Source organism: Madurella fahalii (genome assembly GCF_045866475.1).
Source record: "Madurella fahalii IFM 68171 DNA, scaffold_4, whole genome shotgun sequence".
NCBI classification, from domain to species: domain Eukaryota; kingdom Fungi; phylum Ascomycota; class Sordariomycetes; order Sordariales; genus Madurella; species Madurella fahalii.
Genome location: NW_027263974.1, coordinates 451,136 through 477,239, shown reverse-complemented (window position 1 = coordinate 477,239; position 26,104 = coordinate 451,136). Strand labels below are relative to the sequence as shown.

The 26,104-nt window shown below is 52.2% G+C and overlaps 10 protein-coding genes across 10 annotated transcripts; 6 read left to right on the top strand and 4 right to left on the bottom strand.

Moving 5' to 3' along the window:
• Positions 1-389: 389 nt before the first annotated feature.
• Positions 390-1,655, bottom strand: MFIFM68171_07143 (RanBP2-type domain-containing protein; the record flags this gene model as incomplete). Its single annotated transcript, XM_071062563.1, has 2 exons — positions 390-822; positions 877-1,655. 2 exons carry the CDS (start codon positions 1,653-1,655, stop codon positions 390-392), a joined length of 1,212 nt encoding a protein of 403 aa, XP_070918664.1.
• Positions 1,656-2,161: 506 nt separating this feature from the next.
• Positions 2,162-3,937, top strand: MFIFM68171_07142 (uncharacterized protein; the record flags this gene model as incomplete). The annotated part of the gene is made up of 1 exon (XM_071062562.1): positions 2,162-3,937. One exon carries the CDS (start codon positions 2,162-2,164, stop codon positions 3,935-3,937), a length of 1,776 nt encoding a protein of 591 aa, XP_070918663.1.
• A 4,596-nt stretch (positions 3,938-8,533) lies between these two features.
• Positions 8,534-8,785, bottom strand: MFIFM68171_07141 (uncharacterized protein; the record flags this gene model as incomplete). Its single annotated transcript, XM_071062561.1, has 1 exon — positions 8,534-8,785. One exon carries the CDS (start codon positions 8,783-8,785, stop codon positions 8,534-8,536), a length of 252 nt encoding a protein of 83 aa, XP_070918662.1.
• Positions 8,786-9,280: 495 nt separating this feature from the next.
• On the bottom strand, positions 9,281-9,577 carry MFIFM68171_07140 (uncharacterized protein; the record flags this gene model as incomplete). The annotated part of the gene is made up of 1 exon (XM_071062560.1): positions 9,281-9,577. One exon carries the CDS (start codon positions 9,575-9,577, stop codon positions 9,281-9,283), a length of 297 nt encoding a protein of 98 aa, XP_070918661.1.
• Positions 9,578-9,873: 296 nt separating this feature from the next.
• Positions 9,874-13,043, top strand: MFIFM68171_07139 (uncharacterized protein; the record flags this gene model as incomplete). Its single annotated transcript, XM_071062559.1, has 10 exons — positions 9,874-10,004; positions 10,062-10,290; positions 10,342-10,401; positions 10,457-10,768; positions 10,813-11,023; positions 11,082-11,448; positions 11,615-11,769; positions 11,833-11,895; positions 11,944-12,115; positions 12,464-13,043. The coding sequence occupies 10 exons, from the start codon at positions 9,874-9,876 to the stop codon at positions 13,041-13,043; spliced, it is 2,280 nt and encodes a 759-aa protein (XP_070918660.1).
• A 1,776-nt stretch (positions 13,044-14,819) lies between these two features.
• Positions 14,820-17,421, top strand: PHM7_2 (phosphate metabolism protein 7; the record flags this gene model as incomplete). Its single annotated transcript, XM_071062558.1, has 2 exons — positions 14,820-15,001; positions 15,063-17,421. 2 exons carry the CDS (start codon positions 14,820-14,822, stop codon positions 17,419-17,421), a joined length of 2,541 nt encoding a protein of 846 aa, XP_070918659.1.
• A 601-nt stretch (positions 17,422-18,022) lies between these two features.
• On the top strand, positions 18,023-19,186 carry MFIFM68171_07137 (uncharacterized protein; the record flags this gene model as incomplete). The annotated part of the gene is made up of 5 exons (XM_071062557.1): positions 18,023-18,033; positions 18,164-18,208; positions 18,358-18,504; positions 18,570-18,831; positions 18,884-19,186. The coding sequence occupies 5 exons, from the start codon at positions 18,023-18,025 to the stop codon at positions 19,184-19,186; spliced, it is 768 nt and encodes a 255-aa protein (XP_070918658.1).
• A 546-nt stretch (positions 19,187-19,732) lies between these two features.
• MFIFM68171_07136 (uncharacterized protein) lies at positions 19,733-20,273 on the bottom strand (the record flags this gene model as incomplete). Its single annotated transcript, XM_071062556.1, has 2 exons — positions 19,733-20,087; positions 20,212-20,273. The coding sequence occupies 2 exons, from the start codon at positions 20,271-20,273 to the stop codon at positions 19,733-19,735; spliced, it is 417 nt and encodes a 138-aa protein (XP_070918657.1).
• A 1,376-nt stretch (positions 20,274-21,649) lies between these two features.
• Positions 21,650-22,453, top strand: SAR1A (GTP-binding protein SAR1a; the record flags this gene model as incomplete). The annotated part of the gene is made up of 1 exon (XM_071062555.1): positions 21,650-22,453. The coding sequence occupies one exon, from the start codon at positions 21,650-21,652 to the stop codon at positions 22,451-22,453; it is 804 nt and encodes a 267-aa protein (XP_070918656.1).
• Positions 22,454-24,902: 2,449 nt separating this feature from the next.
• MFIFM68171_07134 (uncharacterized protein) lies at positions 24,903-25,130 on the top strand (the record flags this gene model as incomplete). The annotated part of the gene is made up of 1 exon (XM_071062554.1): positions 24,903-25,130. One exon carries the CDS (start codon positions 24,903-24,905, stop codon positions 25,128-25,130), a length of 228 nt encoding a protein of 75 aa, XP_070918655.1.
• Between the last annotated feature and the right edge of the window lie 974 nt (positions 25,131-26,104).

Below are 26,104 nucleotides of genomic sequence, written 5' to 3'. Positions count from 1 at the left end.
AAGTAATGCTCAGTAATAGCATCTGATTTTGGACACTAATTTGGCTTAATAAGTAGTGATCGTTGGAATGTCACACAATTTTCATCCGAGTCTTACTGACCTCGTTATTTACAATCCCCAGCTCGTGAATCTACATCACTAAGAAGTAATTAAATATTTACCTGAGTCGTACAGTTGTTCACAAAGCTCATATCTTTGCTCCGTCATGCTCAGCTTTGCCAACCACGACATGCCGCCGACATGGATCGCCAGAGACTGTATATCAAACCAAGCCATCTCCCTTCCCATCTTATGTTCTTGTGGTAAACGACAGTAGATCATCAATGCCACCACGAACCATTCATATTACCCTTGGGGGATTTGGGGTAACAAACTCGTAACCTGCATTTCTATTTCGGGCTTTTCCACTCCTGCCACGCAATCCAAGTCTGGAAGATACTGACGCACAGACCTAACACACCTAGGAGGACGGCCACAAGGACCCCTATCATGGTCACGAGCATGATATGTCGCGATTTACTCCTCCGCTCCAGCCAAGCGTCCAGCGTGCTGCGAGGCTTTGGGTTTTCGATCTCATCGTAAAGGTCCATCAGGCGGGTGCCCCATACCGGGAAGCACAGGGCCCTCTTCTTCTCGTGTGGAAACTCGAACAGCGCGGTTCCAAATCGGAGGCAGTCGGGATCAAATCCTTGTTTGCTCACAAGGTTACGGAGCGTCGCCTGCGACTTTCCCCCAGGTGGAAAGAGGAGCTGTAGCGTGTAGAGGGTTTCGAGCGCGAGCTCGCGTGGAAGGCAAGGGGGGCTCAGGGAGCTCTTCTCAGGACTAGTTTTGCATTAGCCTAGTCTTTCCCGGCTAGCTTCACCGATGGTCGTTTACCCGTCGCTTTCCCTTGCTTTGGTGGCTAAGAGATGTTCCTTCAGGAAAGTTGTATGGTGAAAAACTTGCACAGATCCCGAAGCGTCGAGCTTCAAGTGATCCAACAAGTTGTCAGTCCCTTCGATCCTTAGTCTGGCAATTTTCCTCAGGTTATCTGCCGTCAAGCTGGTCTTAATGTGGGCCTCCTGGGGATCTCCAGGTTGCAAACTAGGATGAATCCGGGATGAAAAGAGATCGATCATGGAATCTTGCAGGCACTTGGTTGATGGCCAAATTGCTGGCGCGGAAGAACCCATCCCTTCCTCGTCCTTGTTGCCTTGAAGAACAATATCTCGACTGTCCGCGCAGATATTTGTCATCGTAAGGACCCTTGCAGCCAGGTCGAATGCGCGGTCTTGGTCAGTCTCTGGCACCAGAGATTGTCTGTTGACATCGCGGCTAGCAAAACATTCGCGCACACAGAGCCTCCGAGGGAGTGTGTAGCCGTATTTTCTGATGATGCGGATGATCTCGAACAGATCTCGGTGGCTCCTAAGTGCTTGTTCGTCATCGCCAAAGAAATCTGGAACATACGAGCAGGTTGCCTCCCGGTAGAAATTGAAAAATGGACCGAGTCGTTCGCTCCGTTGCCCCCAGAGGCAGTGGGCTTCTCGACAACGTCGTGTTCGGATCGTAGTACCTTCGGTGGCTTGGCACTCACCACACAGCTCCCAGTCCCACAATGCTTGGCACAACTCCTTCAGTTCGGCCGTGGTGACGGTTTGAAGGGGAAACGCCATTTCTCCTGTCAACGTATCGAAGGTTGGGTCAATCAATATTGGATTTGTGGGAACCGGGACAAGCCCCGCGCAATCGATATGTTCGAAGTCTCAAATCGAGGCCTACGGCAGCACATGTCTGAAAGGTAAGTGATTTGCCAGCTTGGAGCTGCGCCTCGATGGCATGCAAAGTCAGCAATTGTTCGGGTCATCATTGGCGAATCAGACACCACCATTCAACAGGAGGGGTTGGCTTCGTGCTTCGCAATGCAAGACCAAGCCTCAGGTTCGTCATGTGGCGAAGAGATTACGGCCCGCTAATTGGTTGGTTAATCGGGAACTCGGTATGTGTCGTACCTGAGGATAAGTGTCGCCTCTCTGAGTGGCCGGATTGTGGTCAGAAGACTAACCCTGCTGCAGGTCCCCTGAATTCCCCCTAACAGGGCACAAGCCCATTTCGATACAAGTGCAAGAGACCCTCAGCGATGCCAGGGAACGCGCGATCGGTTGACTAAACATATTCCAGAATGTCGTCCCCAATCGCTATTCCAATCCGACGTTACCCAATCACGACCTCCGACTCGGATACATTCGCGCCATACGCAGAATGGGAGCAGAGCTCACGCAAAACGCAGCCCATTGCCTGCCCAGGCCGGCCATTGGCACATGTAGACTCGGGCTATGGGACTGGGAACAACACTTCATTTGTATCTCCCAGCGACAAGGTCAAAGGCCTCCTGCCAGAAGATGACGAGGCCCAAAATAGCATCAGGAGCGTGCCGTTGCCGGGGAGAGAGGAGTTGCAGATCTTCAGGACAGAGATCGACCACATTTGCAATGTTCGGTTCCAAGAAATTGCGCTCCAAATGCAATATCAGCTGTCGAAAAGTCTCCAAAAAGGGGCATCGTTCTTCCAGAAGTCCAAAGCCAAATCCAGGAGGCAGATGACCATGTCGATGAGACTCATGATGGTCGGCAGGACAATTGACACGGCCACGCCATCAATCGTCATCTTTCTGCCCGGTGAAGGAACCAGCCGTCTGGTATCGGCTCTGGAACAGCCGGCACTGCGACAATTATACAGCCCTGACGACGGCATAACGCCGTCCTTCGAAGTTGTGGTTGTCAGCCAAGCGCCGAGGAAGCGATTTTGTCAAGACGTTCACGTCACCTGGGACACCAATTGGTCCGGGCAACGGGAACTGCCCACATACTGCGGCGTCCAGATCTGTCTGCAAACGCAAGATGGGAACTCCGCTCTGGCCACACTAGGAGGCGTTGTGAAGTTGACCTATGGGACCGGGGTTTTCAAACTCGTCGGCATGACGGCTGGCCACATGCTTGAGGACCTTCTAGACCATGCTACCGATGGCTCTGAATATATGAATCCCACTAGCACGTACGGGGGGAACAACCGAGACCCAACACCAGATAACCAAACCGGCGAATCTGTGTACCCAAGGACGGTAGGAACGGTCCTTTATCCTCGATTGGATGATGCCCTCCCTCCCGAGAACTTGGACGAGCTCATCCCAACCTGTGACTGGGCGCTTTTTGAGATCAACCCCACCCTCAAGATCCGACCCAATCTCCTCCACCAGATGGGCGCCACAACTGCCCACTCCCACAGACCGGTAAACTCGGGTGTAATGACCAGCCGGACCATGACAACCGCGCCGCCGGCAAGCTTCCCCACTCTCGAACCCATCGAAGTTGCACTGCTCGGCGGCTCCAGCCACTTCGGCGGTACTATGCTCGGAGTACTCTCCCACGTACCGGGGGCCATCATGCTCTCCCCCGACAAGGGCTTCGTCGACGCGTATCTGCTGGCTCTGGACGAGGGACAGGAGTTGCAAGACGGAGATTCCGGGTCATGGGTTGTGAACCCTATCTCTATGGAGGTCTACGGGCACGTTGTGGCGACTGATATGACAGGCGATGCGTACGTCATCCCACTGCATCGGAGTTTTGAGGAGATGAGGGAGGTGCTGGGGTTGGAGTCGGTTGATTTGCCGAGGACGGCGGATCTCCTGGACGCGGCGCTCAGGGCGTCCGCTGTGCGCGACTTTGGGTCGTATAATTCTGGCAGAGGGACGATGATGATGGTGGAAGAGTTGTCCCGGGAGAGAAGGGCATCGGAAGTGTTTCTATTGTGCGATGGATGGAGATTGCGAGATTTGAAGAGGGCAAGTGTGTATGACGACGGGGACTCGGGGTATGGCTCGATGGGGTCGCCTTTGGGTAGAACGCCGTTTGACCCCGCGGTTGCGGACGACGAGCGGGCTATCGAGACGGTTAGGTAAGTCGAGACTAGACAACTTCCTACATATGACAACCGGGGGCGTCACGCATTAACCCGGCTATTACCTGATGCCATAGCATGCTGCTGCGGTGTAGAAGTCTTGAGTGGAAGCATAATAGACTGTCTACGCAGAACCTTAAACGAACGACTCGGCCGGCGCGTCCCGTAGGTAAATTATACGTTACCTAATTAAGCCTCTGATCAACTAGGCCGCAGTCCTGGCTCTCCCATCACACCACAAATCCCAACTTGAGCACCGCACACACCCGAACAACAACTCAATATATTGTAATCGAGAAGTCGCTGTCGCACCCGCCAGGCATAGCGCCGCATCCGAACTGCCCCTCTCGTATAGCCCTAGCGCGCCCGCGGCATAAATAGGACCCTCTCTTCCGACGTCCTTTTCTTATACTCTCGACTTCTCTCCCTCCTTTGTTTTCTCTATTCAGTCCCTACCTCCTCCAATCCAAGCCTATCACCGTCGACTCTCTGTTCCTTTATTTCGCTAAGCTAAGACGGTTGTATATCCGACCTACCCTTTGTCTTCCCCTCTTTCCAGTACCTCGAACCCTATAGATCGTCTCGTATAGTCGTCCCCCAATTTTAGCAACTGTCTATTCAAGCCCTACCCTTTTGCTACTTGCCAATTGAGAGTATCCTTCTTATACTCCTACTCAATTTCGTTTACGACCTTAGTTCGACTTATATAGTAACCTTAGTAGGAGTTTAAGCTGTTACTATATAAGTTGTTCCTTCGCTTTACTCGACTAGCTATAGTACCTTGCTTTGTTTTATCTATGAAACCGACCCTATACCTACTTTATAGGTCTTTTATGTAGCTCATAATAATACTAACTCTAACTAATTATAAAAATCTTAACGTGCATGATAAGCGAGCGATCCAGACAAGCGAGCGATCCATTTTCCACTACCCCACCATATCTATCTTCAATTACATAACCACAACACTAGGAAATAACAATAACTGAATTAGAAACAGATGAATCAGATGATTCTGCAGCCTCTTTGTATGTGCGTGCATTATGCTCAGGCTTTCCGTATACGCTACAGCACCGAATCTTCGTACGAGACCCCCCTGCACTACCACCATTTTATCGCGTTTCCTGGACCAACTGCTTACCTACAGCCTTCTGATCTAGTAGATTCTATGCCTCCTGTACAGTAAGTGACCCTCCAAGCCGTATACATGTTTTTTTAGCTCTCCGTCGCTTACTAAGTGTAAAGGGATTGTTCTGGGAACACGTTGAGGGAGATGGACCACGATGTCATGATACCGAAAAGACCTGGACCAGCGGGCGATATCTTGGTGAACAGCCTCCTATCAATTACACAGAGACTGATCTTTACGGATCAGAAGTTCCCCGCGTGAGAGGGTTTCCCACGGGGTTCTTATCTACCCTAGTACAGTGACATCATCCACCGTCATTCGGCCGGTTCTCCCGGTCTTGCCCCGTAGCTCTCATTACACTAAGCCCCTCATTGGCCTTTCGAAGTGCTGAGACCTCCGTACATAGAAGAGCAACCTCATACATTACAGCTATTGTACCTTTAGCTAATCGGTCTACAGCAGCCAGTATAGATATTGGGGAGCTACTATGATGGTTAGATATTCGATTTTTAATAAGCTTTGACTGTAAAGTGGCTTCTCGAGAGTTGTGTGGTGTTTGAGAGAGCTAAGGTAGTGCTGTGCCTAGGCTTGAGGCTGGGGGTGTTGGAGTCCGAATACGTATATCCAGCTTAGATATCACCCTTTCTAGATCGTACGGTATAAGCCCGGCTCTAGTAAATCCCTCTTGGATATTACTTTCTATAATTGAAGTAAAAAACACCTCTCTGAATATATAAAGAAACTCTAATTTACTGATATATGTGATATTTATTTGTATCAACTGCTTAATTTGGTAGCTATATACCTTCTTCAATAGCCTAAAATAGCTAACATCTAATGGCTGGAGTATATGTGAAGATTGCAGAGGTATATAAAGTGTAATAATGTTGTGCTCTTGGTAGTAGGTCTCGAATTCTTCGGAGTGGTAGCTATTGTAGCTATTAAGGATTAGCAGCCGATATTTGCCTTTCGTACGAGATACTGTATACAAATCAAAGTGCCGAATCTAATCTATACCTTTCTTATTGGTAGTCTAACTATTGTCAGTTATTGCAATATACCAGGTAGCCGGAAGGTTGTACTCTTAATACCAATTGGTAAGGTGATATTGCCTAGCCAAGATAATAAATAGTAGGATGGCCTAACCTAAGGTATTCACTCCTTAGATAACTGTAGCCTACTCTCGATTACCAGGCTAGGCTTGTTTAGCCCTACTACAGCTATCTGAGGTAGTAACTACTATAGAGGCGATAATAATGCCTATTATAAACCCAGTCTTATCGAAGTTATATGAATCGTCGTCGTGAATGCTGTATTTGACCTTAATATTATATACAAGTACAAACTACTTGCGAATAACTTTTGGATCTTCGTATTTAGCCTTCTGGTAGTCGTATTTACGCGTAAAACGCGTTCGAAGTTCTAGTTAGCGCTTAACGAAGTTATGAGCCTATCGTACGCCAACAGGCGGTACGTCGCGTTCGCGTAGCAATCGGTTGGCCATATCTTCTACGTACGCGAGCCGAGGATGAAATGCGCGTTATATAGCTCAATTATGTATTGAACAATCGTTTTCTCCTCCAAATCCGTAAGCTTGTGTAAATTAGCTGGTATATCGTATCTTGTAGGCCGACTGGCACGTCGGTGACGGAGGGTATCCTTATTAACGGTATAGATTTTCGCTACAGCTCGGCCGCTGAGATTTTGGTCTCGTTGACTAGCGTTGAGCGCCAGTTGCATTTTGGCTTCGTACGAAAGATTTTCTATTATTAGTCGTAGAGCAATATGATGTTTTGTGTGGAAGAGGTATGTTGCGTTGGAAAGTAGATCGCTCGCTTGTCTGGATCGCTCGCTTATTATACACGTTATAGATATCGTCTATATCTAATGCCGATATACTAGAAGGTTTACTACTTTGTATATCAGGTATATCCCAGTCTATAGACTAGATAATCTTGTTAGATCTAATTCGGGTCAATTTATCAGTGTAGTAATAGCGGTGTCTACAGTTGTGAGCATAAACAACTTCCTCTCTGAACAAGAAGTCGTCTCTATGTGAGGCATCATAGGGACCTCAGAGTACGTAGTGGGGTCTCTCTTTGTGGCCTCTTGGTTTGGACACCGAACCCGCGAGAAGCAGCCAGGCAACAACCTGCAGTGCGTCAACATCATGGAGCAAATCGAGAATGCCAATGACAGGTCAAGTGACGATGCGAGTGACTCTGAGAGCTCTAGCTCTTCTGCTTCTGAGAGCGAGGAGTCCCAGCCTGCTCCAAGAAGCCAGTTGAGGCCTGCTGGGGCCGCCTTGACGTTCGTACCACATGCTGACTGGAACCCAGAACGGTCATACGAAGGCGAACGAACGATACACTGGAATATGCAATGGAAGCTATGCCTGAAAAAGAGGGAACAGACTGGTGAATCGGAGTTGGGTATTGTGATATCGCCACGCAAGTTCTGGAAACACGTGCTTCGACCGAAGGCGACTATTGCGACTGCCGGCAAGCCGTGGAAGGAGATGACACCAAGGTTGTTCTGTCCGTAACCGACCGTAAACCGGCGAGCATAACCAAGCAATATCCGAAACTGAAGGTTAAGCGAAAATACGTTTTAAACAACTCCAGGAATGGAGCAAGTTTCTCGCTGACGGTAAGAAGATGACTGTCACGGTAACATTTTACTACCAGACTGCCGACGCTGGGAAGGCCGGCAGAGGTGAGGCAACGGCCATTCAGCAAGCAGAGTTGGAAGCCAGAACTGTTGGTCTCGAACGAGGGGCGTGCATCAGTAAGGCGTATCTTCTCATCCGTTACCCAGGGTCACCTTGTACAAAAGGCTCCGACCACTGCTGGCAGAACGACGGAAAACACTTTCCTCTTTGGCCTCATCATGTCAGGATGCTTGCCGACCACATGTAAGCAGGTAAACCCCTGAATGGGTACGATGATGTCCCCGAGGGGTTTCGCCGCCTGGTCCGGGATACGGAACGCGAGCGGGAGAGAGAACATAAAGATTGGGAAAAGACACACAAGCGGAGGCAACGGGACTCGGACGGCTCAGCTGGTGATATTCTGGCTAATCAATGCCACTGATGCGTGGCCGGAAGCGGCGTCGTACCCAACCTTCCAACATCCCCTAGCATTGTTTTCCCAACGTCTCCCTTGATACGGTTTGACCTACCCAGGGAAGTCGCGGTCAGGGAGTGCAGCGCTTGGCATCAGGACCAAGTGTGCACAGAGGAACAGAAGCAGCATTACGATGCAGCCCGAGACTTGACTCTGAAGCAATGCTAAGATCCCAACATGCTTACGGTCAACCCGAAGAGCATGTACCGTGTTTCTACATCAGGAACGAAATCCCATATGGGGTGGCATGGAGGTATGTTAGTGATGTCAAGACATTTTGGAGGATCGCGAAAGAGCACAGAGCGCATGATGGATCATTTTGTGGACATAATCTATTTCCATTCTAGCATTCTACCGGTTCATCGACGAGTATCTGCGCCAGCCGAAAGTGACCTCTTGCAATCTTCTTGTCCTGCCCGACGATTCTGATCTGCATCCGGAGGTATTCCTTAAAGTCACCCCGTATGAGATCCGCATCCTGTGGAGCCCTCTTCCTGATGCGATTCTTGACAGAGTCGAAGAAAGGCTCGATCGGATTCAGGTTTGGAGAATATGGCGCTTGAAGCTCCTTCACAACACCTGCTTGCGCAAGCATCTCATCGATCTTTGGTGATACAGGAAAGGGAGCCAAGGGCCAGAAGTGTGATAAACGAGGTAATTGACTGAAGATGGTGGTGAGAGAAGAAGAGTGGGAGGTCTGGCCATGGTGGAAGATATCCATGGCGGGGCACGCGTCGCGTTGCGCGCACAGACCAACACTTATCTAATCTCTTTATCTATATCTACACATTCCGGCATCATTTGGAGAGAAGTGAAAGGATGTGATATTCATGGAAGATGACTGATCTGGTCTCTGGGTATCTTTTATAGAACGGCAGAAGCGTTTCAATAAAGCCCTCGAATACCTGAGTATCCGTATTCTCTTCATACACCTCAGAATAGATGACGCCGCCCACTGTGCATGCTGGCAACATCTGCATTCGCTTCCCCCGATGGAACCGTTTGATCTGTACATGAGTTACCCCTTTTGGGGCGTAACCTTGTCCCAGAGTCGCAAGACTGCGGTCACACCCGCTTTCATCTATAAAGATCATCTGTTCCGGTGTGTAATGGGACCGTCGCTGGATGTAGTCGTCACGTAGGTCTTGGCTTTGTTCTTTGGCGATGTTTCGTGGTACCTTCTTGGTCCATCCACGCCTTCCAATTCTCGACCGATGGTGTATTGTGACACCTTGGCGGTTGCACCTTTCCGGCGGAGGAATTCTGTCATGGCTTGCTGGCTCGTTCTCGCTATTCCTTTATCGGTGACGTCTTCCACGCCCTGTAACTTGTTAACGATGACATTCTCGAGTTCGGCTCGTTGAATCTTGGATAACTTGGGTGACATATGTGGATGATGAAGAGGCTGACACGAACGTTGGCCGACTTGGAATTGAGTCGAACTCCTGAAACATCTTCGCGGTATACGTAGAACTAAGATCTGGCCCCGCCCCGCCACGTGGCTAGACGGGATCAAGTTCAGCCGTTCCGAGGATGACCGCCCCGAAACCTGACTGTAGCCCAACCTTTACCGTAGGGTATCGACAATCTGTAGGCTTCTACTCGCGAACGACACACCCGTCTGACAGAGTGTTACGTTCAAACGAAGCCTCGGGCGGCGATACAGCAACGACAGCAATCGGCATGGCTTCATCGAAATTCCCGCACTTGGTGGATCGAACGAAGCGAGCACTAGCCCGGGGGCCCCGCATGCTGAGTCAGACAGTGGAGCACCCGCAAGGCCTGGAGGTTGTCTCAGAGGGGCACGATCCGATGTCGAGTATGTGTGCCACCTCCACATGTTCCTGCTCCTTCCTGGCTCACAACGGCAGCATCGTCGCACTGCATGGGCTCAACGGCCACCGAGAGAAAACATGGACGGCGGAAAACGGCGTCCACTGGCTCAGGGACCTCCTCCCCGAAGATCTCCCACAAGCGCGCATTCTCTGCTGGGGTTACGACGCGAATACCCATATTACTGACCGAGTGAGCTGGCAGTATCTCTACGACCACGCGATAACCCTGGTGTCCGACCTGTGCAGGAAGCGAAAATTGACGAAAGTGGGTGCGCACCGGTTTCCATCTTGGGCTGAGGCTGAGATAGCTTTCTAGTTCATCGACCGACCGATCATCTTTGTCGCCCATAGCCTGGGAGGCCTCGTGTTGAAGAGTGTAGGTCAATCCGCTTGGTTCGACGCACGAAACCTTCGTTCACTGGCAACACTAGGCTCTTATCCACTCCGACGCCGCTCGGCCGGGCGCCTTGGCCGACCACCGATCGATCAAACTATCAACTCATGGCATTTTGTTTATGGGAACTCCTCATCAGGGCGGCAACGGCGTGCGACTGGGGCGAGTTCTCGCCAATGTAGCGTCTCTTGTCGTGGCGGCCAACGACCGGCTTCTGAAACATCTCGAGCGAGACTCGGAGTGGTTGCAGCAGCAGCTAGGACAGTACGCATCGATCAGCAACGACTTTGTGACAAAGTATGCCTTCGAAGAGTATGCGACTCCTACCGTTCTGGGGCACAGAATTATGGTTTGTGATTTCGTCCCCCACCGTAGGGAGGTGGCACTAAGCAGCATCAGGTGGTTCCAAAGGCGTCGGCAGTAGTACCAGGACGCGCAGACGCCGAGCCTATCGCTATCCACGCAGATCATACCTTCATGGTCCGCTATTCATCGAAAAGAGACGTCGGATACGTGGCGGTGTCGGAACACCTGCAGATCATGGTCACGGATGCCACAGACAGTGTGCAACAGCGCTGGGAAGGGGAAGCAAGGGTAGATGATGGTAGGGAAGCCTAATCATGTCGGTCGTCAGTGTGAACTGACATTTGTATGCGAAATAGCACGTGTCAATATCAATCGGTTTGCCCTCTCACTGAGTCTGTCGGGGACTACTGAAACAATTCACTTTGTCGCCAGAGAAGAGGAGCTAGCATGGATGCACCAAACGCTCGGCAGGCAGCCAGGGCGCTGCACTGTTGTTGTGCACGGCTTGGGAGGCATGGGCAAGACGCAACTCGCCATCGCATACATGAAGCGGCACAGGAACGACTATTCTGCATCGATCTGGCTAAACGCAAGAGATGAAACATCGCTGAACCAGAGCTTCCGTAATGCAGCTCTAAGGATCCTCGGGGAGCACCCTAACCTGAGCTACATGCAGACCGCGGTGTCGGATAAAGATAGCGATGCATCGCTGGCTGTCAGGAGGTGGCTAGACGAACTAACGAATGAACGATAGCTGTTGATCTACGACAATTATGACCACCCCAAGATGGGAGGCGACGCCGGGGAAGCACCGGTTAGAGACGGCGGCAACTCAGGTCGGCATGGCGAGGCGGATCAACCAGCACTAGAGGGCTACGATATTCGCCAGTACCTCCCGGACACAGACTATGGAGCAGTCATCGGTGACGACGCGATCATCAACAGTTCAGATCGGGGAGCTTCTGCGGTTGCAAAACTTGCGCAGCATTAAAGACAGTCTTCGCATTCTAGAGTCAACGTCGGGTCGCACTGGAGCCCAAGACGGTAGGTGGCTATTCCTCGACCTCGGTCAATACGCACGCCCCTGACAAATTCTGCTGATGACAGATGCTGCCGCCGTGGCCCTTGCCCGCAAACTTGACGGTCTACCGCTCGCATTATCGACAGCCGGTACATACCTCGCGCAGGTCTCGACATCGTGGGGACAATATTTGCAAGATTATGAGAGTGCGTGGGGCCAGTTGCAGAAGCTGAGCCCGCAACTCCTCACGTACGAAAATCGTGCCATGTACTCAACCTGGGACATTTCATTTGCGAGTATCCGCCGCCGGAGCAAATCCGCGGCGATACTGCTGCGATTGTGGGCATTTTTCGGCAAGGAAGACTTGTGGTACGAGTTACTACGGCAAGGAGGTACAGAGGATGGGCCGAAGTGGCTCCGAGATCTTACGGAGAACCGGCTCGCATTTGACCAAAGCATGCGGGTGCTCTGCAGTCACGGACTCGTGGAAGCACATTCGATAACAGCGCAAAACGGGTCGGAGTCGAGTGGCTATAGCGTACACGCTTGTGTGCACTCATGGATGATATACGTACTGAGTGGTCCGAACGAGCAAGACTTGGCAACGCTGGCAATGAAGTGTACGAGTCTGCATGTGCCAAGACAGGATATTCCGGAGTACTGGTTGATTCAACGCCGACTTTTGCTCCATGCTGATCGATGCCGACAACTGCTCAGCGAGGCTGATAATAATGGGAGCAGCCCCTGGATGCCAGAAACCCTCGGCCTCCTCTACATGAACCAAGGGCGACACAAGGAGGCCGAGGCGATGTACAAGCGGGCGCTAGAAGGCTACGAGAAGGCGTGGGAACCAGACCATACGTCGACGCTCGGTATAATCAACAATCTCGGCATCCTCTACGAGAAGCAAAGGCGATATAAGGAAGCCGAGGCGATATATAAGCGAGCACTAGAAGGCAAGGAGAAGGCGTGGGGACCGGAGCACACGTCGACGCTTGGAACAGTCAACAATCTCGGTGTCCTCTACAGGAAGCAAGGGCGATATAAGGAGGCCGAGGCGATGTACAAGCGGGCGCTGGAAGGCTACAAGAAAGCCCTGGGCAAAGAGGCTGCTGTGACCTATGTCCCCTTCTTGAACGCTGTTACTAACCTGGGGCTTCTTAACGCCAGTATAGGACAAGCGGCACGAGCGGAGGAGTTGTATAAGGTAGCTCTTATAGGTGTTCGAAAGGTCTTCGGTGACAGCAGCGACCGGCATAAAAGCCTTGAACATCTTCTGGCTAGTCTCTCTGACTGAACTTCTCATTTCATGGAGTTGGTAGTTTTTTATGGTCTTGTACGACTAAACCTAGGCTGCCTCACCAGTAAGTGAGTGGATCAATCGAGAGTCTTGGCGGCTATATTCCCCCTAATACCACGATCAGCAATGCATGTGGACTTTATACGCTACTTTGTACTTCACAATACGTGGCACCTCGTCACACTTTGTTGTGTTGGAAGAGAGGAAGTGTCGCGCTGGAAACCGCACTTGTGAAGCTCGGCTCTCACCGCCGAGCTCAGCAGTTCATCACGTGAGCTCGCCCAGACCATTTCCTTTGTGTATTTAAGCCAGTTCTTCAGTCTCCTACTGAAGTAGATAGATCTTCAGAGACTTCAACCTTTCCACGCACTTCCCACGACCTCTGCTGAGCTCCTGTACGCGTGACAGGAAGATATTTCTGCTCATGACTGTATAAAAAAGTAGTTGCGAGAACAAAACATTTCTGTATTCTGATTTGCCAATAATCTATTTCCGGGTTAATATAATAGTTCAGCTTTCGCAACAAGGCGTCTGGAGGATAGGCAGATGCCCCCGCGTCGATAGTTGCTTGACTTGAGACTGTTGGCTGAATCGTGCTAGATGCGCTCGCACCTCTTTAGACGGAGGGCTTGTCTAGGCGGAGCGTCAATCTACCTTCGATCCGTGAACAGCGGCTCATTTTCTGCCATTCCATTGCACGCACAATGGCTCTCACTTCCCCGCTGTTTCTCCCACCATCAGCCAGAGGTATCGCAACGGAAGCCTATGCTGGCCAGCATCATGATAGCTAGTTCCGCTGTGAGGAGCGCTATCAACGAAGCATCTAGTGACGTTGCCTTGGAGACCAACCAGCACGATAGAGATATATTACAATACTGGCAAAGACATAGAGAGGGTTGTGGAGCTGAATCACTAAGAAAGCTATTCGCGATATTATAGGCATCGATGACCGACTGCTCTTCATCCTATTTAGAGAAGCACTGCCCAATGAGGACGGCATTCTTCAGCGCTTACAACATTCCCAAACTCATCCGGCTCTAATTTGCGTGCTTAAACTCGCAGGTAGGGTTAGTACCCGAGACGTTGACGGCATGACCTCGCCTTTACTTGGAAGAGCCAGGAGACCTGCGTAAGCCTTGGTTCCGCCCTAACGGCGAATGCGGCGAGCATGTCGATGGATACTCACCACTTATGGTCTGAGTGACGAGCAATTCCCACATCGAGTTCAATGCTGGTGGGCCCACAGGTACATTGGCGGCGTGGCGGTGCGCAGCACCAGCCTCGGAAAAAAAAAAGGGAGCTTGTGTTACGGAGACTACTCTGATCAAGCCTACTGCGTAATCTCTCTCTTGGCCTTCATCCTCGGCATGATACACTGGGACTTCTAACACAACTAGGTCTTTGGGACGTCGGCCGCCGCATGCCGGGCTAGCCGACCATGCTGTCAGCCAAGAGCTTCAGGGACGCCACGCCAAGCACCACAACCAAAAACCAAGGAGCTTGGGTCCATTGTAGGGCAGATCGGGGCAACGTCATCCATGGGCAACATGTTTTGCAATCAGGGCCTCCGTCAGAGCCTGCAGGATTGATCAATCCTCGAACTATAATTGAAACGGTATAGCCGGCCGCATCCAGCCGGTCGGATCCGCAAAGATCCAAAGAGTGAAGATGGGTAGCATGAATTCTCGTCCTCAGGTGAGCCTCCTTTGAAGACAACGGTATATTGATGCCTGAAACATCGGCGGCAATTAGGTAGAGGCTAACGTAGGAGCTATGAAGAGCGACAGCAATGTCGGCTCGCACCGCGACACGAGCACGTCGGCGTCCGCATTGGTCTCTACCTTGATTCCCTCCTTCGTTGCAGCAGCCATCTTCCTCGTGGTATTCCTTCTTCTGCGAAAGAAACAGAGGTGTGTCTATGCGCCTAGGACGTACCTCGACATTCTGCGAGATGAGTAGGTGAAAACAAGCTACCCTAATCTCCTAGCCCATACGAGTGCTAACACGCCCCTGCAGCCAAAAGACACCAGCGGCACCAAACACCATGCTAGGGTGGATCGGCACGTACTGGAATCTCCCGGACACCTACATCCTCAACCATCACTCTCTGGATGCCTATCTGTTTGTGCGCTTCCTGAAGCTTCTCGCGGTCCTGACTCTTGTCGGATGCTGCATGACATGGCCCGTATTGTTCCCTGTGAACGCCACGGGTGGCGCCGGCGCCCAACAACTCGACACTCTCACCTTCGGCAATGTTGCGGACCCAGCGAAATACTTTGCTCATGCCGTAATGGCCTGGCTGTTTTTTGCGGCTGTCATGTTCACCATCAGCCGCGAGTCGCTCTTCCTCATCAAGCTGCGACAAGCATACCTCCTAACTCCTTGGCATGCAAGTCACATCTCTACGAAGACGGTGCTATTTACCTCCATTCCAAGAGAGTACTTGAGCGTGCCGGCTTTGTTGAAACTTTTTCCGAGCGCTCGGCGAGTCTGGATCCCGTTGGATGCAAAGAAGTTGGAGAAGATGACCGGGGATGCCGAGAAGACCACATTGGAGCTCGAGGAGGCGGAAGTCAAGTTCTGCAGAAGCGCCAATGCGGCTCGAATCAAACACGCCAAGGAGACGAAGACGTCGCGACTAGCACCAACCGTCACCCAAGGCACCTCCTGGCAGGGGGCAGCGTCGAGGCCTACGGCCAGGAAGATGAAAGTCGGCCCCAAGGTTGATACTATCCAGGAGAATCGGGAGAAGTTGGCGTCACTATGGCAGATGGTCCGTGAAGAACAAGAAAGCCACCTCTCCGGGATGCGTAACCCCGTGGGGGCTGCTTTTGTCGCATTCGATTCCCAACTGGCTGCCGAGGAAGCGGCAGCCCTTGTTACGTACCATCAGCCGTCCAGGATGAATGTGAGCCAAGTCGGTGTCCGCCCTGGCGAAGTCATCTGGAGAAACCTCCGTATGAGCTCCTGGGAGGCGACGCTTCGTTACGTCGTCTGCAACGCCGTCATCTGCGTCATGGTTCTCTTTTGGGGTATTCCTGTGGCGTTCGTCGGTATTCTCTCCAATGTCAACCGCCTGACAGAAAATGTCCCATTTCTTTCATTCATCAACGACATCCCCGACTGGATCCTGGGCGTTATTACCGGTCTGCTTCCAGTCATCCTGCTCGCCTTGCTGGTAGCCCTTGTCCCGGTTTTCTGCAGGTTCCTTGCTAGACAAGCGGGAGCCATGACCTTATCCCAGGTCGAGCTGCAGACCCAGACGTGGTACTTTGCGTTCGTGCTAATTCAGGTCTTCCTCGTCACAACCTTTACCTCGTCCGCCACGGCGGTGGCTAGTGACATCGTCTCGGACCCCACGTCGGCGCCGCAGATCCTCGCCCGGAATCTTCCCAAGGCGTCTAATTTCTATATCTCGTACTTTGTCCTCTACGGCATCGGCATCAGCGCCCTGTACTTGCTCAATCCGGGAGCCCTGTTCAAGAAGAGCATCCTGGCCAAGCGCTTCGCCAAGACCCCAAGGAAGATTTATGAGAGTCTTACGACCCTTAACGCGCGCCAGCCAGGAGCTGATTACCCAAAATTCACCAATCTTGGCGTCATCGCCGTCGTCTATTCTTGCATCGCCCCGTTGGTCCTCGGCTTTGCCACCATCGGCTTTTCACTGTTGTATTTGGCATACCGATACAACTTCCTCTACGCCTATGGCGCCGTCGTTGACACCAAAGGTGCCGCTTACGCTAAAGCACTGCAGCAGCTGGTGACCGGGCTGTACCTGGCTGAGATTTGCCTCATTGGACTCTTCGGCGTCGGCAGCGCCAAGGGCCCGGTCGCGGTCGGTCCTCTAGCAATGATGGTCATTTTGCTGGTTGTGACCATTGTGTACCACTGCTTGCTGAGGAAGCGATTGGACAAGCTGATAGAATTCCTCCCTCGCGACCTGCTCACGGCGATCGAGCCGCAACCGTCGACTTCTGCGGCTAACGGCTTCGTTCCCGACTCACCGGCCGAGACGAGTGCACCGAGTGACCTCGAGAAAGGTCACGGCGCTGGCACGCGCAGACGGCACTCGATATGGAAACGCTTGGTAGACCCCGAGCCACCAGAGCTGAATCCCCATTTCAGGCGGCGTGTCCCGCCTTACGGCGACGAAGTGGAAAGCACGGCGTATCTACACCCCGGTGTCTCTAGTAAAAGATCAATTCTATGGCTTACACATGATGACATGGGCCTCAGCGAGCAGGAGATGCGTGCAGCCGAAGGAATCGTCCCCGTCTCGGATACAGGCGCTACATTTGACGACCGTAATAATGTTCGCTTGACCGAGGAGGGTGCCAGGAACGCACCCGTTTGGAAGGAACGCACTCTGTGGTGACTTCGACAACGCCTTGTATGATGTCATTGAAAAGATGCCTTTAAGCGTTAGATTTTCGTTAGCTTCTGGCTGTTAGCTGTATGATGAAATATACGAAGGCTACGTATAGGGATAACTAAAGATTGTATTTCTTCTAAGCGCCCAGAGGCCGTTATTGCGATTACGACTGCCAAGGCGTTGCCAAATTGGTTCCAAGAATGCTCCCTCTCCACCGAGATAGGGCTTCACTTTAACAGTTAACGTTACTGTGGATTCGGGACTGTGCATAAGTTGCCGAGTGGCCCTGTGGCATTGCGGAGCTGACGGCACGCATGGACGTCATCGCTATCGGTTCTTTTTATCATTGTTGATCGGCTGGTCGGGCTGGTCGGCTGGTCGGCAGCAGATCGCAACATCAGTGAGTAATGTTCGCACTGAAACAAGAACATAGGGAATTTCGACGTTTATCTATTTACAGCCTTCGCCTCCGAGCCTAACTACTAATTCCCATCCGTTTCTCGGCTTCATTCAACGCAGCTTCACTTTTACGTCATTGCCACGACTCCTGAACAGGCAAAACAACTCGCACGTCATTGCCTCAGTTTCGCCCAGGGATCTCATCATGGCACTCGAGTATGTAGGAGGCGATGAAAGCAGAAGCTGGGGTATCTCCTACACTATCCTCACCGGTGTCACTACTCGTTGTACTACCTTTTACCTGCCTAGCCTTGCTAAAAAGCAGGTCTGATCGAGATCCAGCCAGGCGATTTGTTCCATGGCTCAAGACAGCATTTGTCTTGTTTTGCCTGTATGCGCCTTTCCCACCCCGCCCACTCATTCCCTTTCCTTCCTTTCCCTCCCTTTCGCTCCTTTCCACCCCTCCCCAAGCAAAAAATAAATATAAAAGTAAAAATGGTTGTCTACTCGATTTTGGTATTGACGTCACCTTTTCTAAAGCACTCTTTGCCTGGTGTTCGCCAAACTCGTTATCGCTACCTGCGCTGTCTACAATGTCGACACCGATTGGGATAGCATCCGCGCCGCCTACCACATGGCATATCTCGCCGAGCTCTTCCAGGCCCTCTCGGCCGCCGCCGTTATGATGTTTCTGCTCGAGCTCGGCCCGGACATCACTACGCTATCAATAACGTGTCAGGCGCGCTTGATAGGATCGCCCGCTATTCCGCCTTGTTCCTGGCCTTTGTCATTGCCGCCCTCGCAATCACCTTCTACGGCCTCCTGATCGATCTCCACGTCAATCACTCGGATCGAGTCGGCACTGTCGACAGGTTCGGCACGGGACCTGAACGGGCTGAGACCATCAACGATCTCATCACAGCGACCGCCATCATTCTCTTTTCTGCGTCACTCGTCATCACAGGGCTGTCCCTCTACACATGGATCCGCAGCAAGGTTTCACCTCTCAAGACAGTTAGTTTCCCGCCACCTCCCCGAACTTCTGGTCCGTCGCCAACGTGCTCAGGTCTCCACTCTCTACATTATTGCCAGCTTGCTGAATCTGCTCAGCTCGACGTGGAATTTTGCCTACTCCGTCAACTGGCTCCTAATGCCCGAGGGGAGCACGAACCACTACGTCCTGATCCTCACAATCATCCTGGCATGGTGGAGCCGTGGGGGCTTGCTGGTGATTGGCTACACCATCGCCGCGCGGAGCGGACCAAATGGCGGCGTCTGGTCTGGAACTCAGAGGAAAGGCGGCTCGCTCCACGACTCTGTCCGGTATGAGGGTGGAACCGACTACCGACCTAGCTACTCTACATATTAAGAGGTGACCAGAGTACCCACTTATTTGGGGAAGACGAGTTCTGAAGGTGGAGGAGAAAATGTGGCGGAGACGCAGGGCGTCTGCCAAGTAATCATAAGCGCCTTCATGGCCTGGTTGGGATAGATGGTGTCTGAAATATTGTTGTTTATCAAAGACTTATTTCTTTTCTCGGCGCTTCACTCGGAGAGCTTCTGGGTGACGCCGTGTAATACGCATTGGCTTGGCCGAGGAGCTGATTACCGCTCCCCGTTTCGGGACTTATTGATATCCGCGGCGACGGCCTGAAACTCTACCATTATCTGTGTGCTGCAAGTGAAGGTTGGCTTTGGGAGAGGGGGGCAGGCAAGACGTCCTCCGGTTCACGAGAGTGAGTAAGGGAGGGAGCTCTTATTCCGTCTGATCCCGAAGTTTTACTCGACCCAACCCTCGACTAAGTCGACCCTGCCCAGTGAGCCTGCGCCTGGAACCCTTATTACGGCCCTGTTACGGCCCCTACAGTACACCGTTGACCTTCCGTCTGGGTCATCCCCGAGCCAATCGCCTCCACTAAATCTCCCACCTGTAGCCTTCCTTCACATTCTCAAGCCAAAGCCGCAGGCAGACGCCATCCGGGCGGCTGACGACCGTATAATTCCGCTGCATCGTAGTCCCGACCAGGGCCGGCACGTTCGATGCCGTCACGGGCCCGTGCAGCAGCGTGCCCGAGGTCTCATCAGCGGGGTACTCGTCGCTCAAGGAGACCTGACAGGCGTATGACAGGGCGTTCTTGGCGGCAGTTGCCCAGTTCTCGTCAAACTGGGTGGTATTCGGGGCCAGGAAATGGGTAGGTCCCGGACGTTGAGTGCCATCGAGTTCATGGTCGCAGACGAGAAGCCCGAGTTGCTGTATACGATCATGCCCGCTTGAGACCCGGCGAACGGCCCGTCGGTTTGCTTCGTCCCGTTCCTCCAGTTGCGGCGTGAGGCACTTCCGTCAGCATTGGGGGCGGACAATGGTTTATTCTGACAATTCGACGAGTTGGTTACCTCGTCGCGTTCAGCATTTTGTAGCTGCCCGCCGGGTTGCTAATAATATCTGTAGGCCCCATGTTGGCGGCAAAAGGGGAGAGATGGTCGGGGTGTCAGAGGTGGCGGGAACACTTTCTTCCAAGAATTGGCCGGTTGAGACCGATAGACGTTGGATTCCTGGTCCGACATGTTCGGTCGCTATATACACGGGGCCGGCTCTCCTTGCGTGCAGTCAGCTGACGGCCCGAGATGCCGATACAACGTTGGATCAGGTACGAAAAGGCCAAAGCGGAGTTCGGTTTCGAGGGTTAGGGTCCAAAGTCGAAGTAACCCGCGTGGAGTTAAAAATTTAAGTTGCAAAAGATCGTCTCGAAGGGTACCGACACCCGTCGCAGCAGGGAGCAGGTTAGCAGCGGGAAGGTTTTGTGCAGCCCTAAGAAAGGCACAAACGATGTTCTGGAGATCTGCAAGATAGTCAAACGGCTACGTTAGGACAAAGCTACACTTTCTTTCTTCCTGTTGGATTAGAGCACCTGCACGATGGATCGGCTGAATTGACTGTATTGTGTTATGTCTGGAGAGCTGTCTGGGTCTCTGGACAACTCTGGAAATCTGTTTTGGGTGTTCTGCCACCCCCTGGCGCGAGTCCGTGCCGCTGCCAGGGGTCTCATGGTGGCTCAGCTGCACGCCTTAGCGTGTGGGTAATCCAGCATGACCCATGAAGGAGTCGCGTTGTCCGCGTGGGCAGACGGCCCTCGCAAGGCTGCATGCTGTCTGAAAAGCCTCTTAAATTACTTACTCTTTGGGGTAACATCGAACGTCTTTCATCGGCTTGGCTCTAATAGGATACTTAACGTGAAGACACGATACCATTGCGGCGGCAGTAATATTGCGAATGTGCAGTTTAGAAGCTCAAATTGGGTGGGCCTGGTCTTATCACTTGTCTTAGGATAACCACAGTGTATAACTTGGGAGGAAAAAGATATGTTTTGACTCAGGACTTCTCAGTTTGTTGGATCTGGTTATACCGTAGGAACTAGTGTAAAATATCAAGCTAAGGAAGTAAGACGGAAGGTTGCATTCCCGTAGCCCAAAGCCGAACCTTGGATGGGATTGGAAGTGGCGCGGTGCGCACAAACCATCCTAACCCCACTTGCCCACTTTCGGGGATCCCACCAAACCCTCCACACAAGCCACATCACACAGTTGTCACTTTCTACACGGCAATGTTTGATACAAATAAGCTGGCTCAGCTGCGCTAGGTCTTGGCGTTATGGGCCATAGAACAGCGTGGTTATGCTCGCCATAAAATATTTAGTCCCGCTATAGCTAGCTAGGTCTTCGCCGGGCTTAACTAGGCTTTGCTCCCTCGTTTAGAACGAGAAGCTTTGTTTCATCAGCACCCAGCAACCCGAAAAGAAATCCCTTATTCCTCCACTACTTATTACCACACCACATGATAGCCTCACTCTGGGCAGGCGTCGCGCAAGCCCTTCAGACTCTTTGGGGTGCAATAGTCGCCGCGACCGCCAGTACAAAACGCCGAAGGCTCCTGATCACCGGCCTCCAGGGGGCCGGCAAGACAACGCTGGTGCACCTTATGCGAAACCCGGACCTCGCCTCATTCCCGTCACCGGCCTTCTCCCCTGCCTCCGGGACTGATATCCGCCTCGACGTCGACGTTGGCGTCACCAGTCCTTACTCCTCCCGCTACAACAGAAACCACCACAGCAGCAGTAACGGTCGGAGTACCAGGACACATGTGCGTCTCGTGCTGGACGCGATCGACCTCGGCGGCCTCCGTTACCGACACTACCCGGGCGGCGTCCGCGGTCTGTGGCGCGACTCCCTCGCTGCCGGTGGCGTGGACGGCGTCGTCTTTGTCGTCGACGCCGCCGACCACGAGAGAATGGACGAGGCAGCGGCGTTGCTGGAGGACCTCCTCCGGCTCCTCCGCGAGGTGGAGGACGCAAGCGGCGAGCTTGGTAGGAATAGTAGCGCTCATCAGGGAGGAGGATCTGGACGCGTTTCGACGCCTATACCTGTACTTGTGCTTGGGAACAAGATAGATTCCCCCAACGCCGTGGGGGAGCTGGAGCTGAGGCGCTTGCTGGGTTTCCCCGCGAGTGGAGACGAGACGAGCGGGGAAGAAGGTGAGTGGGAAGGAGAGGTCTCACGGCCGGTGGAGCTGTTTATGTGCTCGGTAATCATGGGGTTGGGATATCCAGACGGATTTGGGTGGTTGGCGAGTCATGTCTGAACCCGAGAATTTAGAAAGAGTGGCTTCTGAGGAAGTCGATATGGATTGTGTGCGCGCTCCTCTGGCATGATTGTTATCTCGCGGTGTGAGCTGTATGGTAAGGGAACGACTCTTAGCGGAAGCTTTATCCCAAGACGCCTTAGGTGTCGGTAGGGTCCCGCTCAGCCGGGCTGAAGGCTAAGTCTGGTAGCAGATTGTTTGGATTGATTATGAGCCAGATCTCCGGGATTCCGGTTCGATAATAAGCTCTGGAGTTTTCGTCGCATACTTAGTCGGCTCTACTTGGACATCTGCTAGCGGAACCATCTACACCGAGAAGAGCAGCCGGTGCATGATAACCAGTATCCTTGGTAAGATATGTAGTCTATAGCAGTCAATATTGCTGTCGAAAGTTATCTTCATGGTTGGTACTGAGATTGCCCCAAATGTGGCTGGTTTCGCTGAGCCAAAGTGGTGTATGGTCTAAAAGGCGGTGAAGTGCATGACACGGTGTGGCAACGGCATCGCTGGCCTGGATAGCGTCGGAGACTTTGGAACATTGGCCATGCCACAGCGGTGCTCCTGGATTTAGTATGGCTCCAGGGGGGAACTGTGAACGCCAAGGAGTCGGTGAACTTCCGAGGATCGGATCCCACCACTGATTGACTGGAATTGAGTACATTACGTGCACGCCGCCCAGCTTAGAGCTCCACATAAGCAGTGATTTACTGACAGCCGCAATCACACCCCTCAACCCCACATGATATCGCTGTTACGCTCAGCGGTAAACATCTAGCAGCTAGGCCCATGGCTGGGGACATCCGCATGCCTTTTACCCATTAAATTAGTAAGTTCTGCCACATAATCTAGGCCCATGGGTAGAATGTGGAAGCTGTTCGGGATGTTTTGTCAGTAACACGCTCATGTCCTATGACCGGGAGAACAACCGGATGAGCTGAGACATATGAATTATTTTTACAGCAACATCTATCCAGCAGGTTACTGGAGTATGTACACCATGTACGATGCAAGCCTGCAGCGACATCACATCGCTCTCATTTCCGTAATAACATACGGTTCTTAACTGCCTTAAGGACAATTTGTGGCCTTGTTCTGGACTCGCTGGATATAATCCCGTGAGGCGGGAGTGATGGGATACCTATCACATTTCAGTCTATGTCTCCGCATCAGCATACCATGTAGAAAGCGGCCAATCCGTAATCCCTCCAATCGGCAGCTTTATCCCGAGTGTAATCCCTCAGTATTGTTACACAATTGTTGGGACTGCAACCCCTCATGTTGGGGAAACGGTTGTGAACACACATGGATGATATGGAATACTTCTAGTACTCGGGTCCGGTCCGACGCTGGTCTGGAACGCAGTTGATTGTGCTTAATAATTGTGGTCAACTGACACACTTCCCCGCTCCTCCGCAGCGCTCGCACAGGAGAGGGGGGTCTGGTGTTAAACGTAGGGCTCTGAAGTTGCGAGTTGGTCGTACAATGCTACCATCATTGGTGCTCGGTGATCGCACAGCAGCGGCGACATAACGTCCCAGAACCATATCTAATTCTTGGTAGACAGGAAGGTTACTCACTCCTCTGTGCCATGGCATGACCTTATCACCGACCAGCCCTGAATCTAAACAAGCTCTGCGCTGCATTTGGACCTCATATTCCCAAATCATTTTATGCTGCTTATCTTCCAAGGAATCTACAGACTGAATTAGAACGACGAATGGCTATATGCCATCAATCCTGGTTCGATACCGTACCACCTTCCACGATGGAATCACTTGCATCATAGCCAGTGTTGTGAAACAATACCAACGGTCCAGCAATAGCTACTGGCTCAATTCATTCGCCGAATGTAACTAGGTTCTTTGGTTTGATAGCAACGATCGACATTCCGCAGAATAGAACCTTTCGTACGCGCAAGCTCAGCCTCGCGCGAGCAACCTGGACCGTGGTAAGATGGGTCCGGTACAAAAGGAGTTGATGACAACATTGAACTTAATGTCGAGATGGCAATGTCCCATTGGCCTATAGCTCGCCTCACAAATTTCTTACCCATCCAAATCTTAACAATGAGCTGACTGAGGTCGTGTTGAAGGATGACCGCAGTTGTACCAAGCGCCTGGAGACGACTCCCATAGGCGCGTTCGACGCCATTCATGGGCCCACAATCCGGATCGTCCGCAATTTTCAACCTATTTCGGGACAAAATATCCCCCGTTCTTACCGTTGCAATCGCGTCAAAGACCCATTCAATAGTCGAGCATCGAGATCGAGCCTAACTTCATCATTGAGGAAGCATGACCGAGCCTCTAGGCCCCAGGCCCGGAGACAAAGTATAAGACTGTGCACTATTCGACTTCAACTTTGCTTTCCATTCCCTCACGTGTCTCAACACAACAGCAAAGAAGAGCTCGATTCAATCTGTCAGCCAAGTGAGCCTTGAGACAGAAAGATGCGCATCCTCCAAGCCATTCTGGCCCTGGCGGCCCTCGCCATTGCCCTGCCCTCCGACAATTTAAAAGCGGCGGAGGCCGAAGTCAAGGCTCGCACCCCCGAGCCCGAGCCTTTCGACGACGCGCCCATCCTGGACGCCAGGATTGACGCCCACGAGAAGGAGGGTCGTACTGTCAACCTGTCACCTCACAACAACCGCATGGGTAAGTGCCTGCCATCTGTCTGACTATACAAATGAAGTTTGATCGGACTCACTTCTACCTTCTCTTCTCTTCGTAGGCCTCCTCCCCCGTCAATGCAACAGCCATAGCACTTGCCCCTGCCATAGCAGCGCTCGGGGTCTGTGGTGCGGTTACTGCGTTAGCCCATTGAATGCCATTCCCGAGTGCACGTCGGGATCCTGCCTGGACTGGGTCTACCAGTGCGGTTCTGGCGGTGCTTGCTGCACTTACGGGCGCCGGATCAGCTGCGCCAACCGCAACGGCCCGTGCGGTGGCTAAGGTGTGGTTGGGTTCGAGGTCTGGCCAGGGGCAAGCTTATCACCGTACCCTAACGTGCTCGGGGCGGCCCTGGTCAGATAATGCACTCAGGTTTCGTCAGCTGTGTTGGCAATTTCGCCAGTTTAGTCTTTAGTCACTCGTTTATCAACGCGGGTTATGTAGGGACACATCCGCGGAAACGGGAGAGCATGCTCTTGAGATTCGGGACACTCGTTGTAAGTTTCAAATCAGTACTGTTAGTGGGGATAGGTAGCAGCATGAATACAGTGACACAAGTGAGAGCGCGTCTCAGTACTACGCACATAGAACTTCTGCCCCTAGGGCGCGCCCAGAAATGCCTAATACCTTATTGAGGCCGTATGCCTGTGTCACTTACATTGTGATATTCGCAGTAAAGTAGGTTAGGGCAGCCCATCACGTGCTAATTACCTCCGGGTAGTGGTGACGGAGCTCTTTTCGTACGAGGCGTTGATGCCCGACCCGGTGCATATCACAGGAGCACAGTTAGCAGTCTTCAACCCGAGCCCACAAACCACAATTTTCAAACCAGGCTGGTACAAATTAGTTCCCGTTCGTGACATTCTGGGCCATTATGCAACATCAACCATAACGGCGCTATTCCCGTAGATATCTAGGTAGATAAGTTACTTCATTATTAGATGCAGCTTGAAGAACAAACTTCAACATATCCGTTATATAG